This window comes from Rhea americana, unplaced genomic scaffold, assembly GCF_003343005.1.
Source record: "Rhea americana isolate MKP2758 unplaced genomic scaffold, rheAme1 scaffold_66, whole genome shotgun sequence".
Taxonomy (NCBI): domain Eukaryota; kingdom Metazoa; phylum Chordata; class Aves; order Rheiformes; family Rheidae; genus Rhea; species Rhea americana.
Window position 1 is genome coordinate 2,507,793 of NW_028186823.1, and position 19,332 is coordinate 2,527,124.

The following is a 19,332-nucleotide window of genomic DNA, read 5'->3' on the forward strand; positions in this document are numbered from 1 at the left end:
GGTATCATGTCTTAAAGAACAAGAATAGACTTTTTTTTAATTCAATCATCAATTAAAGTGGAAAAAAGCTTACAAAAAGGAAAACTTAACTTGCCACTCAGTCTGTGATGAAATACCACATAATTTAACCTCTACAGGTCTGCTTAAATCCATTAAATGTGAAGCATTCCTCTGGTTTTGATAATCTTTGAACTATGCAGTTACTAGAGTTCAGCTAATTTGAGGTGAGGTACATTGTTTTCATCCCAGAAAGTTACTGAACATTTATGCTCACAGTAAAGCTAGTTGCACRTTAGTGAAACATTAAAATTTGGATTGCTGTCAGAAACCCCTGGCAGCCACTAAAAGTGCAGCTCGTCCTTTGTATTACACCACCTCCTGGTAGGTAATGTTCATGGATAATTACCATATGTCATGAAATGCAAGTAACACCTCTCCGAAAACTCACAACAATGAGCTACAATACGTGATATACTGAATGCTGGGATGCATGAAGGAAGCAACTAATTGAAGCTTTTCAAATCCAACAGCTTTGCTTTTGCCATCCTTCTTTTCTTTTTAGTCACTGCGTTCCAAATATAAATTGTTCAAAAAGCTTTGTTGTCTTTATGAGAAGATGGGAAAGAACATCCTTTCCTCACTGTGTAGCCCACATGCATGCAATCCAGTATCTCAGTAGGAGGTGAAACATAAACTCTATCGTGTTGAGTATAGAGAACATGTTGCTGTTCTTTAGCAGCGATAGCTGTAGGAGGTGAAGGTAAAACTAAAACTTCATACAGCATCTTGGTTGGTTTATCTGTATTATTAGCTTCTCTGTTGTAATTGGGCTGAAAGAAGTGTTGCAGATGATTGCTACAGCTTGCTGTCTTGACTGCAGCAACTCCCAAGACAAGAGAAGCCAGTCTTCTGCTGTCGTCATATAAGCCATCTTCTGCAGAAACCTGCATCTGCAGCAATGACTAGGTAGTAGCTTATTGTGGAGCCACTTCACTGATAAGTATGAACAGGCCAGTAATGCCTGTGGTTTGGTTGAGCTTCTATACCAGTTTTTCTAGCATCATGATCTTTTCAGGTTGTCAGGTGGATAATTTGATTATTTCATTGCAATAGCATAGGTTTACCCTACCTATGTCCACAAACCTRCCAATATCCACTTAATTCATGTATGTTTGCTTATTTTTAATAATTACATTCTACTTCCTTACAGTGTTAAGTTGCTCCAGATAATGCACTTCAAAGCCATTACTGCACTAATGTGGAAGTTAAATGCAGAAAGACTCCTTGGGTAGCTTCGTGCCTTGCTAACCAAGGCGAGTTAGAAATACATGTGCTATTCTTTCTTGTAGGTAAAAAAATGACCTAATGTTCAAGTAAATGATTACTAAGTTTGATGGAGATGCACTAAAATCACAGGGAACTAACTGTAATACTAGAATATGATGAGTTTTTTCCCCCAGAGTTAGGATAGCCACTAGAGAACTGGCAGCACAAGTAGGTTGTGACAAATCATAAAGGATGCCATAGCTGATGTGACCTTCTGATTCTTAAATATATTAGAAGTAAAGAAARGGGGACACGGGAGGGAAGCGGGAGAGACAAGGAAGGCTGAAGTCCTGTGAGGAAAGGTTTAGCTAAGTTGGTTAGAGCATGGCACTGCTAATGCTAAAGYTGSRGGTTCAATCCCTCTATGGGCTATGCTAAGGGTTGGACTAGATGATCTCCARAGGTCCCTTCCAACCTTACCATTCYATGATTTTCTATGAGATTGCTAGAAATAAGTAATGTACCAGACACAAATGTGAAACTGCTGCTTTTTCCTTATAGTGACTTAATTGTATTTGACTGCTTGTCATCTTATTTTTTCCATCGATTAGAGAGGAACCCCGCTAATCAGCAGCTTTTGCTGCTGTCAGGTTTAGTGTGGTGAGATGTGATTTTAAAACAAARAACTAAGGCAGAGCCCTGAACAGTAACAGACTTCTGCTCAGGCTCAGCTTGCCTGTAAACATAATAAGTACTATAAAGTAAACTCATAAAAGCCTTGCCTCAGCAGAGTTTGGGGTTACTTTGCTATACTCTGAGCAACCTCCTCCTCCTCCTCCACCTGCTTAAACTTGGCTGTACAATAGCTGAAATACAAAGGCCCATTTCCTCTGGTGACCTGTTTCTGAGCRTAGACAAACACAGAATTAAATACCCTTTTGGCTACAGGATGCTGATATATGCGGGATAATAACTGCAGCAGCAACTCCTGATACACTTGTGAAGGGACTTCAGAAGTGATTCAGGAGGGCAGGCAGTAGGCATCACAGCTGCTTTCATTTTATGGGAGTAGCCAGAGGAGAAATTTGCTACCAGTGCTGACTCCAGGCTGTGTCAGCTGCTGTTAATTGCCTTGCTCCCAGACAGTCATCTGGCTGCAACTGTGCTTCCCAGTTAAAGTATCTTGCTGGCCCTCCTTCCAAGCAGTGCTCTCTTCCACAGTAAATCCCAGTGTGCTGATGCACATGGCTAATTCTGCATTGCTGCTGCCACGAGCAGCAGCTGTGTCTCCTAGGCAGATGAGGTACTAGGGGAAAAAAAACAGAAGAGGTTTGGAGGTTTCTGAATAGTTTTCATGTGTGTCTGTAAAACAAAAGGACTCTTTTTCTGTCTTTTAAGCATTATTCCGTCATTCCTAGAGCACTGCAGGCAAATATGACATGAACTTGCCTCAAGAAAAGTATAGTTCATAAGGTTGTCTGAGGTTTTATAGATAAGGTGAGGTTCCTGATCTCAAATTCATGTCAAGTATCTACAACCTTGATTAGTACAGGGACAGAGCAGGGACTTCAGGCAAGTCAGGAATGAAACATGAGATGAGTCTCTTCCACAAACTAGAAGTGCCTGAGGACTRCCCTTAGGGCCAGCCTTGCTGCCTATGAGGAGAGTGGGCAGCAGGCAAGAGGGGTGTTGTATCTTGAGCATGAGGAGAACAGACAGACRATCAGGAGGGGAAGGGGAAGAAATTTCTGCACAGAGCCTGCTTCAGAGCCTGCTTTTTCAGAAAAGAGGACAGGAGGATTTGCTAAAACTTCCTTATGGATCAAGCGGCATTATTTTCTTTCCCTAGCAATAYGTCTCTGTGAAGGCGTTGGGTGGTTTTCCAGTTACTGTGCTTGTTTTCTTCAACACAAATGAAATTGTAAGCTATCTGATGGACCTAATTTAGACTTTGCAAATACACAGAGCTGAACACAGTTATCAGGCCATTAGGTATTTTAATGACCAGTTGGAGCATCCCGAGAGCAGTAGAGATGGGAAGAAAACAAATCAATAAACTGTTACCAAAATAATGCTAACAAAATTGTTCCATGGTAAAAGGACAGGGAAGGCAGAAACAAATAAACACATACCAAGGTCACAAAAGTACTGCCTTATTTGCATGGATATATCATGGATATATATTCAGATAATCCTTGACCATTTAAAAGTACTGTTCTTTGAAGATAATTCCTCAGGTAACCTACAGTCTCAGATTGAACAAAATCAGAGATCAAAGCTGTGGGGGTAGCTATTTTGCAAAATAAAACAAACTGAGAGAAACTTTTCTTTCCTTCATACAAACTTTGACATAACCAGCACAGCCACTGAGTTTCCTGTGGGTTGGTTTTACACATTAAAGCAAAGTACTAATGCTCGTATGTCTTATGCAAGCACCTCATATTGCTTTAGAAGAGCAYTGTCTCTTTTGACAGGGTTTATCACTGGGAAGAAAAAGACCAAAAGGCATATTGATCTCACATTAGATCTCYGCTGGCCTTAAATACAGCTATTAAAACCTGTACAACACAGAAGGAGGCAGAATATGTGAYGTTAATTTCTCCCACATAAAATGAACTTGAAAAAGAGGAATTTCCTAAAGTAATGTGAGGAGGAAGAACAGGCAAAGAATAGAATACCAACAACATGGATTCTGCCTCTATTTCCTATTCTCAATTCAGTAAGTTGGAATTGTTTAGACCTTTACAACATGATTGATGGATCCWGACTGAGAGAGCTAGCAGCAAATTTACCAGTCACTACAGTAACATTTTACTTCACAATAAGAAATGAAGGGTCTATTACAACCACAATATGTGATGAGTGATCCCAGACCATTTTGAAATAACTCCCATTTTACTGAAAGTTCAAAGTATAACAGCGAAAAATATTTTGATACTTAAAAAATACGTTTTTATTTAGTTACAGTCAATATGCTGATCTATCTACCTGGTTTCCTGTTATATTTGCAGTTCTACACCCATGGACTCTGGATCAGCCCACAAGTATCAAAAGAGTCCAGCTGAYCGTGATGGGCTTAGACTGATATGTTCCTGCTCCATTGCTGTTATGATTAAGGCATATGAATAAATATTTGTAGGCCTGAGACCTTGCTATGTTCTTGTCACCATGTGTTATGAGCTCTCTGCAGCTTATCCTTGGGTATAGTTTGCATATAGTACATATCTGGGGAAAACATTTCTTCAGATGTTTCTTTCTTAGGCTCAGACCAAGAATGTTGMACAAGAAAACCTAAAGCTCTTATTTCCATTCAGTTATATTTGCAGTATTTCACATACCACCATATCTTCCCTTGGGATTTACTCAGGTTCTTCTTGCCTGAGGCTGGGTCACTGTCTCCAGCTTTGCTAAAATATTTTATATATAAGGTTTTATGTGTATATACACACACACATAAAACCTTCAGCAGCTTGTGGTTATTTCATCTCCTGAAGAGTAAAGCYATCTGCCTGTTAAATATGGCAAGATGAGTCTACGGCAGCTTTCCTCTGTGCTACCTTTTATTCTGCCTCTGGCTACAATACAGGTTTTTATGAGCTTCTCCCCAAATTTACCTACCTCCTGCCCTGTTGCTACAGCTTTTGCTATCCAAAATGATTTTTCTTCTGGTTGCTAGGAATGAAATACTGGAGGTGCTCTGATAGTTAACTTAATCTTGATTGCCAGGTGATTAGGTATTGATTTTACCCAAGGCAGAAGTAAAAAGCACTGAGAATGGTTTGATGTGTGACAATGTTTTTGTAGAAGCTGTTTGTTTTTTATGAATATGTAATGCAGCAACAGAACAGACTGGGTTAAGAAAGCAGAATTTCTTTTGTGAAAGAAATTCTAATAGTTCTGCAACTTTTTTTCCTAATCTGGGACAAAACCAAAAGAAATTACTGAAAAATTCCAAACAAAATCTTGGACTATCAAAATATTTAATTATAAGTAGATGCTTTCAGATTATAGTTCAGATTCATTCTGMCTGTTGTCCTACAGACTGCATTTGCTGCTAAACACCGCAGAAACAAGAAATAATTCCTAATGCATTGAAGTGTTTGTCCTCTAYTAACATTTAGAGAACTGCTAATAAGTTCTTTTCCAGATGAAATACATAGTCTCAAGCATGATTACAAAAATAGTTAATAATTTGAACACTTATTTATTTATTTGATTTTTTTGTAATTTCAAACAGCTAAAAGAGTCATTACARGGGAAAATACAAGAGGAAAATACTCGAAATATCTAATGTGTCATTCTCTGCCGTGATCCCTTTGCCACTGCATGGTAATACCAAAAGAATGACCCATTGCCTACACAGCAAGGAYTTCTATTCACTCATAACAAAATTAAAGACAATGTCTTACCATAGGCAATTAAGGAAAATTACGGCCTTTGCAGGGCTGTTTTTGCTATGACTGCACATTAGTAATGATGGTTGGACATATTCTTGGTCACAGGCATTTGCACATATCAAGAGGATTGACTATGTCTTTCAAGCATCAGACTACAAGGCAAGCACATTCGTATTAAAGAAGCCTATATTTGTGTTTAGATTTGACATCAGAAGAAAGAAGAGCCTAGGCTACCAGAGGAAATCAAAAGAGCTAAACTAGATTCATTTAGCAGTATGGAGACAGAAGGTAATCTGATTGCTATATCCCAAAATGAAGTAAAGATAAAGAAGGAGAAGGACTTTTTGAGCGTACCAAGAATAAAGGTTTAGAAAATGGCTACAAAGCCAAATTTAAGCTGCAAGWTAGCAGAAAATTACTAATCATCAGAGAAGACAAACCTCAGAAACAGCTTCTATATTAAGAGACAAGGAACCTCATATTCTAATTCGGATATTCTTGAATTTCTGAATAGGGTTAAATGATGCAGTTTACAATAAAAAGGGACTAACTCCAATGAACCAACAGTCCCAGTATAGTTTTATGTTCTATTTTCCATAYTGGACAAACATTATTTCCTTCAGTATAGCAGCATTTTTGCTCTGAAATGAGAAAGACATTGTGATTAAATCACAAGATAACATTCTATAGATTTGAATTGGATTTGCTATGAAAGTTCCTGAGGTTTGGACAAGTATTTTAATCYTTCATCCTCAAATTTCTCTAGCTGTAAAACTAGGATTATGATAATTAGTTGCTTTCAAGCTGCTCTACAATTCATTTAATATTTATTTAGAGAAGATTAAATAATGGTCTCCAATTAGGAAATCTCATTTTATTTTTCTCTCCATCCATCTAATCTGAATTGAGTGTTGCTTGAATTGTGAGCTGTATACATGACTGCAAAAATACACCTAGTAGATACAGTAAAACATTGAAAAGTAATGCRAACTGACAGACAAAATGTACAAAAATGTTCTGCTCTGGATAAAATTTTAGTATTATGCCACTGCCACATCACTAGGGATTATTCAGTGACTGAACAGGAAAAGCACATGAGAAGTTCTATTACCTCCAGGGTTACACTTACTTATTCAAACCTTTTTCATCTGTTGAATTTGATTGTTTTCACCATGCAACTGGATTCTTCATTTATCTAATCTGTTGCATTGCATTAGAGATTCTCTTTTCTTTAGCTGACCATGTATTCATGCATTCAGCTTTGAAATGGTATGCTACAGCAAATATATAGCTAACGAGCTATGTGTAAAATGTTGACRTATTTTAGAAAAATGGAAATATTAGAATTAACATGGATAAGTCTGAATCTAAATTAATTCTTGATCTTAGTCAGACTAAGGAGTGGGACAAAAAATGATTATGATCCCTGACCTRGTGTTTGCAGCTGAGATTCCTGTAGCATTTGTCCAGTGTGGCCTGGTATGCTATTTGAAGAGCAGCACAAATTCAGTCTACCTATAGATCTCATATTCCTTTATAGGACCTGGGCCATCCACACCAAAATTGGAAATCAGTTCAGAAAAAGACACCAAAATGTCAAGTGCTTACACACGACATCTTGATTACATTGAAGTAATGGCAAGACAGAAAGAGCATAGTTCAATAGTGCCTAATCTTTTTTCCCGCATTTCTCTAAGCACCAATTCAGCTGTTGACCAACTAGACTTTCCCTTGAGGGGTTCCCCAAGATGAACATGTGAAGATAGTAAAGAAATATTGTTTCTGGTTGAGTTTCTGCTGGTATATATTTGCAAGGGCAAACAGGATGCCCGTAGGCCCTTCCCCCTTACTCCCAAAGTGAGCCTTGTTCCTAATATCTTTTATTTTGGTGTGAATATACCGTATTCCTTGCTTCTATAGTCATCTCTGGATACTGGAAACCTTAATTTATTTCTCATTCTACTATACAGATTTAACATTATAGTTGGAAGTGTGTCAGAAATGGTTGGTTGTAAATGGTGTCCTGAAGCTCCTGACATAACTACAAGCTGATTATGCTAGATAAATGCAGGTGATTTGACTGAAGCTGCATTCCTTGTACTGGAAAAAAAGTGGAGAGGTATAACTCAACAAWTTTTTTAGCTCTTTAAATAGTTCTGGAGAGTACATCCTGCATCATTGGATAGTGACAGAATACCCAGTGTTTTTAGAAGTCAAATCTTTTCCTACAGAAATTTCCCTGCTAGCTCCAAAACAAGTGGCAGTATTAACTTCCTGCCGTTCAATCAGTACAGTAAACTTTGATTTCTCTGGCTCTGTATGGATAATTGTGACTACAATCCTTTTCGTTGATCAGCAGATGCTGATCAAAATGCCACCTGCAAAGGTGGCATAACCACAGAGGCAATATTCCCTCTTCTCTCCCTCTACGCTAACTTCAATGGAAAAGCACTAAGGTGGCTGAGACCTCTTAAGTTTAGCTTTCAATTATACTCTTGTTTTGAAAGTTGACTGTGAAAACTTCCAAAATGAAATCTCCTTTGCTAGTCTGATCATGCCAAAGCCTTTCAAGTATATGAAAATACTTGATTTCACTTCTTTTTTGCCTCCCTCTTGTAAATTAACACGCCCACTGCAAATTTTGCTTTCATGAACTGCATTTTCCAGTAAAAACTCTTCCCATTAGATGACATTCAGCTTATCCAAACACATCACAATGTTTACTTATTGTGGTTCACCTGCATCATGACTAGGGCCTTATCCTAGAGGACACCAACTACTTAAAACTCTGAAGAAGTAAGTTGGTCATTAAGGTGTAAAGAGTATATGGAAGAGCCAGAAACAAGATCTAAAAAGTACTGTATGACAAGGTTATACTTTATAGCTTTTTTTCTCCCTAGCCACACTACCTGTCACTTCAAATTTGACCTCAGTTTCAGTCTCTTTGGAGTCTCCTCTATTCTCCTTCTCTCTGAAATGTCTTTTTTGCTGCTTTTGCAGGGAAGATACAGACTACAAAAGGACCCCACTGCCTTCGCTAAAAAAACTTCCCATTATACTTTCTTCTAGGTTTTCTAATCTGTCCATTTACCTTATCTAACATGCAAATTTATTCTTTTTTCTGCAAGGCTCATGTTTCTCCAGTGCTATGGAAATGTTACAGAGCAATATAGGATAAACCAGCACCGTTACATGCTGTATACTGTAAAGAGACCCTTCACTTTCTGCCTCTTCCAGAAAGGAAGATCTCTAGTTGGATGACACTTCCATTACCAGTCCAAGCTGGGGGCTGACCTTCTGGAGAGCAGCTCTGCAGAGAGGGACCTGGGAGTGCTGGTGGATGACAGATTGACCAGGAGCCAACAATGTGACCTGGTGGCCAAGAAGGCCAATGGCCTCCTGGGGTGCATTAGGAAGACTGTTGCCAGCAGGTCAAGGGAGGTGATCCTGACCCTCTACTCAAACCTGGGAAGGCCTCATCAGGTGTGCTGTGTCCAGCTCTGGGCTCCCCAGGACRAGAGAGACATGGAGCTACTGGGGAGAGTCCAGCGTAGGGCTAAAAAGATGATCAGAGGACTGGAGCACCTGCCCTATGAGGAACAGCTGTGAGAGCTGGGCCTCTTCAGYCTGGGGAAGAGAAGACTGAGGGTGGCTAATATTCAAACATCACTTCCTCCAAGCTCAAGAACAGTGGAGAAAGGAAGACTGAGGGAGGGGGGGGGTGGATCTTATCAATGTCTATAAGTACCTGAAGCGAGAGTGTCAAGGGGATGGAGACAAACTCTTTTCAGTTTTCCCATGAGACTGGACAAGAGGAAATGGGCAAAAACTGAACCACAGGAAGTTCTGCCCGAATATGAGGGGGAATTTCTTCCCTGTGAGAGTGACRGAGCACTGGCACAGGTTGCCCAGAGAGGTCGTGGAGTCTCCTTCTCTGGAGATCTTCAAGGCCCGCCTGGATGCAACCCTGTCTAACATGCTCTAGGTGACCCTGCTCTAGGTGACCCTGCTGGTTGGACCAGATGATCTCCAGAGGTCCCTTCCAACCTTACTGATTCTATGATTCTATGAGTCTACTGCCTTCCCCTGCATTTAACATAAGTTCTGAGTCATCATATGGTCAAAAAAATGTGCTCATCCTGCATTTGTGTTCATTCATGTTATTTGTTTTCCATCTTTATTTAATGTTTCATTTTCATGAGAGGAGGCCTGGGTTCCTACTTTTTCTAAACAAACTTTGAAATTTCTCCACAGTGTTGAACACAATCAAGCCCTCAGARACCATCTCTACAGCAGGCAGGGTAAGGCTGAACTCATAGAGGCACACTCAGTCCAGTCAGTACTAACCAGAGTGTAGCCTGGGGAAGCAGGAAGACTGACTAGGGCTGCAGAACGTCCTTGGGACCCTTGGTAAATACTTGAATTGTTTGCCTGAGCTCTCTCTCTCTTTTTTTTTTTTTTTTTTTTTTTTTTTTTTTTTTTTTTTTTTTTTTTTTTTTTTTTTTTTTTTGTTTTTAGCTGAGAGAAATTCCTAAATTAATTTTGAACTTGTGTGAACCGCTTACACCTCATGACAGCAGAAAAGGTGCCCTTGAGACCTCTCTTCTGTTTGCCCCTCAACTTTAAAAAGTCATAATACTACATTTGAGGAAGAAGTAAATTCAAAACATTTCTGAACTCTACTGTAATATTCTATCTAATGGAGAATATGATGCACTGAAAGATAATTTTGACTTGGCCCATTTTCAGCTTAAGAACTTGAGTGTGCAGTTCTATTTGGATAAAAATTTTCTCTGTTTCTAAATGACTTCAAAAATGATTCAGCCACATTTATTTATGCTGACTATTATTTACCCAAAGTCAGTCCAGCTGCCAGTAAAGATATGAAAAACTAGATCATAAGTGATCACATCTAAATGAATTTATTCAATAATGATAATAAATCTTACAATATGCCCATAAACCTGGCATAAACAGGGTCTCTATTCAGGACTTAATAGATATGTCCAATTTGGGCACAAAATGAACCTTGACACAATTGTTCCTGGATCGTATACTATCTTTTTGTATATGTAGTCCCATGTTCTCATGCATCTAAAATATCTTACTGTTTCCCAAGTATGAAAATAAGAAGCTTAAAAGAAACTAAAGTATTACTTGTCCATGTCACACTTCTGCAGATTTTAAAAGAAAATATTACCTTTTGCTGGAAATACTGAAGTCTGTGCAATACCACATGAAAAATGCAGCTGTTTTGCATGGGAAATGTCAAGATCTTTTTTTTTTTTTTTCCATATCTGACTGTTTCCCAAAGCAGGTACACATTTCTTCCTGCTCAGTGCATATAGTAAGATCAAGAAGCACTGAAAAGGATTCTTAGAGAACTGGGAATATAAGATGCAAAAAGATTATCATTAAAGAAGGACTCCTCTTCCTTGGCTGGCAACAGGGAAATCTCTCAAAGATGTTAGAAGGAGGAGTTCAAAAGACTTATCTGAGATGTACAGAAAAGAGGAACATTACTGTGCAAGGCTGGCAAATGCAGAGAAAGGAATAAAACAGATTCTCAGCTCCCCCCATCCATGAATTAGTAAGGTTAAGTCTCTGCAAGAGAACCGATATGTGAAACGGTCCTTTGCTTTGTAACCTAACTATATCACTTCTTCCCCTAGGATGAGACAATGGATAAATTTTTGTCTTTAATAAGCTGGATTTGAGTTGGCTCAGCCCTAATGCCTTGCTGGGKGCCACCCTAGCTGGACCAGCAGATGGAGGAGGCTGTACCCCAAGCCCTGGCTGAAGAGGAGCTGAACTGCCTAACTTCAGCCCACGAGGGGGTTGGCACGGTCAGGGATCCACCCAGGGAGAGTCAGATGGTGGCTGGTGGGGGGGTACAGCTTCTGCTGCAGCTACTGCCTGTCTGCACAGGATCTGATACGTGCTCTTAGTCACTACCCATTCTCTGAAAGACAAGTTATTGTACATCTTAATGTAGCAAAATACCATGAAAACGCCTTTCCTTTTCCTCACAATTCAACCTATTGGGGAAAATCCACTTCCCTGCTGGGTTAGCTTCTTGTATGACGCATTAAACTCCCAAACTCAGTTCCTCGGCCTCTTTACAACTCTCTGTAGAGGTTTCCATCTGCAGCCTAAACACTTTGCCTTGTGTGCATGAACAATGAAGATAGATGTGAGGCCAATTCTGTATGTGTCTGCACGTCCCATTGCAGCAACAGGGCTGCAGTCCCGGGCACATGCTCGCTCATGAGAAGCACAACTGAGTGTGCAGGATCCTGCTCTCTTTGAGGAAAACTCTTTAATACATTATCACTCATCTCACTATCCACCAGAAATAATGGAAATTTTTGCAACTGGCTTAGTTTGTTCATTCTTTCTGTGCACCTTTCCCCTCACTCAGCCCCCAATTACCTGGTAAGTTGTAAAGGTCATAGTATTCATTATTTTCAAATGAGTGTAYGTGTTCTTTTAAGCATCACTTCGTTCTCCAAATCCTTGGGCAAAATGACAGGATCAGCTTCTATTTTTATAACTGCAGTGATTTTAATACAACAAGACAGACAGAGAGGAAATCAAACTGCTAATCAAGGACTTCTATTCACATCTAATGCATCCCTTCCCTCACACCCTCCCTCCTTACTTTTGCTCAGAGACACTTTCTGACACCAGAAAYAACACATTGCTAATCACTATTTTGTTCCAATTGCAAAACAGTACTAGATATGCTAACCTGAGTTTCGGTAGTCCAGGGAGCCTAGGGTTAACAACCTGAGTGACTAAATGTGTGGAAATAACTCCCGAACTCATGTAATTAGCCTGAGGCCCATTAGGAGCAGTGGAGTAAGGCTACTCTACATCAGCAGAGGTCTCTGATCAGTGGCTCCCAAGTGATTGGTTCTGTAGATCTTTAAATGATATGGGWTTAATTTGGCTTAAGTTTTTCTGCCAGCAGCAACGTGGCAAATTCCTGTTTCTCTGAATCCTAACTTGAAATTACGTGAAATAGAGAGTACAGATTCACTCGATCTCAATAACCCATACCCACTCAAGTGCTCATTATTCATATCTCAACTTCACTGCTTTATCCAGAAAAAMAACAGACTTCAGATATCTAAGATCAGGTTAACCTCAAAAAGCTGGCATGCCATTATATTGTCTGGCTAATGATCTCTGGTTCTCAGGACAKTACATCTTCAAATACAGTTATACCAGCCAGAAARTTCTTCAGTGTTTGAGTTCCCYRYTRTTCTAGGGACTATGTAAAATTGAARTGCTCCTGGTGATGACCCCTGTAACAGGGATCCCATGGCAATGGTGACTCTTATAACTGTTTGGTGAACGCTTAATGCTTGCTTGAACGTAACGCGTGCCAGAACAGGTTTCTGTTAGCCTTGTCACAGTGAAGTGCAAGTAATAGAAGCTGCCATTAAAAGTCTGTTTGGGGTGGCTGCACAGGTGGAAATATGAAGAAAGCAAATGTGAACCTGACAGGGAGTTATGATAGAAATAAAAAGATAATGTGAGAGGTAAAAGCAGATGAAACACAAAATGTATATAACGCTATGACTACAAACGAGTGAGGCACTGACAGCCTAAGCGTGCCGGCCCTGCCCAGACTGCTCCAGCAGCCGGTAGGCAGTGCCAGCACAGCTAGCACGGCAGTCTGCTGGGCACTGCTGCACGGGGAGCACCGCGCCAGACACGCACAGCAGCGCTGCCGAGAGGCGAAAGAACCAGGCCTAGCGAGAAACCAGGTAAATCTGTCTGGTGGGGAAGATACAGTCTCCTTCTCCGCTGTTTCCCTTGCTTCCCTGCCAAAACATCGCTTCAGCCTGAAGCAGCTTGTGTCAGTGAAGCTGGATGTCTGCCTGCCTTGGGATTATCAGCAACAATATTCTGCTGAAATGGTGTATTCCCCTCCCTCCTGTCGGCAAGAATGACAGAAGAGTGCCTCATGCTGTCCCGCACGAGAGAGTCCCTTTGACTGGGAAGAAATCCACCACTCTCACCAAGAGTTTATCATCTCAGATCAGTGCAGGAGGTAACAGCAAAGACTAAACTTTCTCACTGGGGCTCCTGGACCGTGAAAGTGACTCAGTGCCTGCATGGGCGTTAATGTAAAGGTGTGCTCTGAAGTGTGACTCCTAAGGCTGACTCRGAGGCGGGCAATTCCACGATATTCCAGAGTGATTTATGATCGATTGAAGCCACCGCCACCGCTGCGGTCAACTAATGCTGTTTTGCAATCTTCAGGGCATGTTCTGAAGCAGAAAGGTTAGCTTATGCACAGAGATTTAAAGGATAAGCCATATATTCTCAGTGTATCCATTCACAAAATGCACAAGTAAATACCCTCCTGTGAAAAACTGCATCCCAAAAGACAGGACTGTGAAAAATGTAGGCCAGAAACATTTTATGTTGGGAGGCACCAGCATCCCACAACAATTTTAAACCGAACACGAAGCCCAGAAAAGCTGAGCATTGGGTAGAAGACACATTTTCCTGAGGCATTAAATTTACAAAAAGGAATGAGAACAAGTGCAAAGGCATTGAGGTGTTGTGAGCACTCATGATGCATCCGATGAGAGTGTTACTATTGTTCCTGTTTGGAAAGGACAGCGAACAGATGGACGCTTCACTCTTTCTTGAGCGAGGTTCATTCCTCAGCTTCAAATAAAAATAATTATTTTACTGCTAGTACAGTTGTAAAGCAGATGACAGCTGCAGATTAATGTGAGTCATTAACTATTATTTTGGTTTTAAAACAATTAAAAGTATTTACTCCAAATCTGACAAAGCTCCATTTCAGGGGTGATTTTTTTCTGATTTCTACAATAGGGAAACTAATGATGAAAAATCCCAAGCCCTACAGTGACTACCAGATGGCAATTAATGATCTGTCAAAGACTGACTCAGCTTTGCCCCTTTGCACTTTTTGATAAATGATGACAAGTGTGGAAAGGTAGGCAGTGAAAAACGAGTGGAGCAAGCTCTCACTGTTCAAAAAGGGAAATCTAATACATTGATCTTACACATCACTGCAGACTAAGCAAGGATATTTAAGAAACTCTTTCCAGTTCYCTGCCACAGTGCTCCTGAGTTTTTGCACAATCTTTTCAGTTCTTGCTGCTAAGAAACTGTCTGTCTTMTCTCAAAACTGTCCTCACAGAATTTTCCTCTTACAGCAAGATCATTTCACATTGTTCTTCTCTTATAAAAGATGACAAAATGGATCAAAAGTCACCTCCATATTGAGAAACAAGTTAAGCATTCAAAAGAATTTCTTTCATAGCTGAAAAAGCTAGATATTGCAAGGAAAGAGTGATTTTCAGACAGTTTGCTGCATTCCTGTGACATGCAGGCACTCCCGTTTTATTCTTGATAATCAAGTGAACCAACAGTGAACCTTTGCTGTTTGCCTCAGCATACCCACAGCAGCATGACTGTTTACAAGCCTTTGACACTACAAAAGACACAGTTATCAACAACTGCTTGGAGAACTTTGAAAATATGGAAAGAGCCTTAGTTGTGTGTGTATTTGTGGATGCCAGGTTGTTACCACCAATAATTGTGCCTGCGATTCTGTTCTTGAGATGTCTGAAGACAGCCAAGACCATACTGAGTTTGTGTATTTTAAGATCCATCTCTCTCCTTAGGCTTCCAGAGTCTTGCTATTTGGGTTGTGTTGCATGTGTGAAGACAATGTCAAAATGTACTTATCTTCTCTGTTATAGCCTGCTCCAGTGATGACAGCATGGTCAGATGATCTCGTGGAAGTTAAAGACATAATCAATCAAAATTCTTGGAGGATAAAGAGCTAAGGCATAGGCTGCTGTTGAGGAGTTTCATAAGAATTGTAAAACGTAAGAGAAGTTACTCTTTTCCTTCAGTATTAGCACTTTTCAGTTGGAGCTAGCTTTTTCAATAGTTTTAGCTCAGAACAGATTTTGGAAATGAGATCCTGGCCTTGGTGTGAAAGCAACAGTATTCTTTTCTTCCAGGGAAGTTTCATGGCTTGCCTGGGATCTTTCCCTGAGACTCCTGGAGTAGATTCATTCCTTGTTTAAGAACTTTGGATCAGATGAGCTGGACCAAGCATGATCTCAGAGCACGGCAAAGTTAGAATATATTTGGTGACATCCCTTGGCTAAGTTCCATAATCATATAATGCTGCTGTTTACAAATACTAATGGTAGGCTCCAGTATACACTGGACAAGAAATGATAAAGGAGTTTTATTTGCTTTATAACAGTATGCTGTACATAAAATGATGACAGAAAATTAAGATTGTCCTAACATTTAATATAATCAAAGAAAAAGGTGCTTTCATAAAATATACTGCATTTCCAAATACCCTTACTCTTTAAAACTTCCAGATCTACCATTTACCAAACTTTAGAGTCAGAGCTGTCAGCACAGAAATATTAAGAAGTTCACTTTTCTGTGCTGAAAATGCCATTTATGGGAATTAGACACCTGAACTGGATGTAGGCATTTTAAAAGCTTTAGAATTGGCCTTGACCCTCGTGAGCCAAACTCCATTTTCCTATTTTGGCATGTAGCTGAACTAGAAATTTAGCAGAAAGGATGTAGGAGTCCCTAAAAGACATAATTGTTATGAATATTTGCTTTCAGGGGACTCTGTCAAGAAAGTAATAAGTAATTGCAACTAGTCTTGTCTGTTACATTGTTTTCAAGGTCACAAAATATTTTTCTCTTCTTGTCCCCTTTTTTCCCCTCCCTCCAGACAAAAACGTTTGAGTACTCGTCTTGCAAATAGATGTCAATACCTTCGGCAACTCTGCAGCTTACAAATTAACATCCAGTGTGTCTTTCTTTAAGAGAACACAATTTCAGTTAGTAAACTTGTATCTGTTCTTCCTATCTAGCCATGTATTATGTTGACTACAAACACTTCTGTCTTGAGACTCTAGTGATATCATTTGGGCAGACCCTCAATGCCCTTCTCTCAAAGACAGGATAGGCAGTCACAGTGGTTAGATCAAGAAAACACAACAAATAGTGAGGAAAATAATACATTTAAAAAATAGTAAGTCTTACCTGCTTATTCATAAGTATGTAGATAATGGGATTGCAAACAGTGCTGCTTTTTGCTAGGATGGAAGGTATGGTGCTTGCAACTGGAGTCACCACACCTGGCTTACCAAATGTTGCAAGCAATGCTATAACTCCATAGGGAATCCAGCATATGAGGTAACAGATAACTGTAGTGATCACCATGAACAGTACATGGTATTCTCTTTTGCGGGCAGCATTCTTGTGGATTTTTCCAACCTAGTGAAAGGTGAATAAAAGATAGGGTTTAAGGAGTTGAGCTATTATTTTTACTGCTTTAACAAGCAATTGGTCTCTTGGTCTCAGACCAGCAATGATATTCGACATTTTAACTTCAGAAGCAAAACAAAGCTACATCCAAAGATGAGTGAATGCTTTCATTATCTCCAACAGGCTCAGGGGGAACACCTGCAGACATCATGCTACGTACCAATGTAAGCCAGAATCATAGTGGAAGGTAGAGCAGAAACAGAAAGGGGATATAGTTATGTAGTTCTTAACCCTTGTTGATCATCTCCTGTTGCTTTTCAAGTATGGCATTTTGTATGATCTTCCAGTATTTTCACTCACGTTAGTCAGCTTAGTCCACCTACGGCTTGCTGGAGGTGGACAAGTGTTATGAAGCATATAGGAACCAATAAAAGATTTTTTTTTTGTTTGGGCTATGGAAAAAGCAGAGCAGTGTTAGGACCATGATAGTACTCAACTGTGGTATCTCTGTCCTTGGATATTTTCAAACCTTGATTAAAAAAGGTTTAGCTGGCCTGGTCTAGTATTGGCAATGGGTCCACTCTGAGGAGGATGCTAGACTGCATGACCTCTAGAGATCCCTTCCAAGCAACACTTCTATGAAGTTTCAAGTGGTAGGATTCTGTTTTTCTAGCCTATATTTCTAGCCAGGTATTTCAGCATTTTGATACAAGGCCCTCACTCCTGATAATCATCCTGAGCAATTATATTGTGCCCATAAAAAATGAGCCAGCTATTGACAGAGACCAGTTACTGTGTTATGTCATGGGAATGGAAGGGAACTGAGTAAATAAGAAGCATGGATCTAAATAACCAATCTAGTGGCACAGTAACCTGTTTTGCTAACATGAATTTGCTGGTAATTATAGTCTGTGGGCAAACTCAGCTCTGTTCAGGAAATATTTAATGCATTTCCTCTTTGCTTCAAAATATACAGTCTCTTGGTTCATTTTGGACTAAGGGGTCATCCCTTTTGGAGTCTAGGTAAACATTAAAGTAATGGCTGATTGTTATTTGTAAGGTTTGGTGTGAATGTATTTCTATGCAGGCAAGTACAGGCAACAATTTTCCATGGTACTCCTAACCCTAAGGGTATTGGCAATAATCATGAGGAAGAAACTTCACAGAAGGCACATACAGTACTATATGCAAGCATTACTTTAAAGCAAGCTTCCTGTGTGCTCTCTCTGTGAGATGGCTATTAAATCTGACCCCAAGCTCACAGAAGTCAAGACAAGGTAAGAAGGAGTATAGAACAGGTATGGGTGCTTAGCTTTGTTTTATGGGGGTTATGAAGGAGTTCCTGGGAAACACTCACAAAGACAAACTCCAGAGTAGTGAGACTGGTCTCCCAAAGCATCTTTGCAGCCAATGGAGAACTCATTTTGGAGCTAGTCCTTCTCCACTGACTCTAAAGGAGTTTCACCACACAGGTCTTACAGGCAATTTCATAATTGACCCACATGTCCCAGCAGGATTTCAGGAAGTAGTCAAATGATCAAAGTAAATAGACTGAATATTGTAGTCAGCCAAATGCAATTTATGTCCACTTTAAGGTCCCTTTGCATCCCAAATGTGATACTTGAGAGCAAACTGCACACAAGTAAACTAAGCCTCTGTAAAGCTACAAAAATAAATAAGCAAAAGGGCAGCTCCCTTGAATGTAATGAGTCCAAAATTTATCTAGCCAAAAAAAAGAAAGTTTTAAATGAATAGATTTAACCTGGTGCAGTAGAACACTGATGTGCACAACTCTGTAAATGAATATAATAAAGGTGGAAACCACTAATTATCCAAGTTAAATGTCATCTACTGTCTCAAGGTGCACAGCTTGCACATTCTAATGCTGTGTGAATACTCAGAGCTTTACTCACCTCTGTGTAGGTGTTTTTGTATTATGTATGTGTTGATGTAATGGATTGTGTGAGTTTACAACATTACATAGTATATAAGTATATACGAAAGGCAAAATGATATGGTGACATTTTTTAAAAAAATAGTTATGGTTCTAGTCTTTGCAAGGGGTGGGGGAAGAATTTTGCCTGAATTTTAGTATAGATGTTCCTGTTGAAAGTAAATAAAACACACAGATTTACTCCCCCCCAAATTAACAAGTATTTTTCCTCTATTGTCTTCCAATTACCTTCTGCAAAATGTCAATTACAAACTAAAATCTGGCCTTCCTGAAAACATTTGGGACTATTCTTTTCTTTGCAAGAACAGAACTTGTTTATTTCACAATTACTTTATCTTGAGAAAAATCATTAATAATAGATAAATGCTACAATCCTGTATTGCTTATTTGAACTAAATATTTCCTGAC

At 39.6% G+C, this 19,332-nt stretch overlaps 1 protein-coding gene across 1 annotated transcript in view; it reads right to left on the bottom strand.

The window, feature by feature from the left end:
* The window catches only part of LOC146586721 (pinopsin-like), an 85,558-nt gene that overhangs the window by 8,024 nt on the left and 58,202 nt on the right, over positions 1-19,332 (bottom strand). Inside the window, exon 3 of the mRNA XM_085320851.1 lies at positions 16,746-16,979. Within this exon, the coding sequence (XP_085176977.1) occupies positions 16,746-16,979 (234 nt within the window). The remainder of the gene's footprint in view (positions 1-16,745; positions 16,980-19,332) is intronic.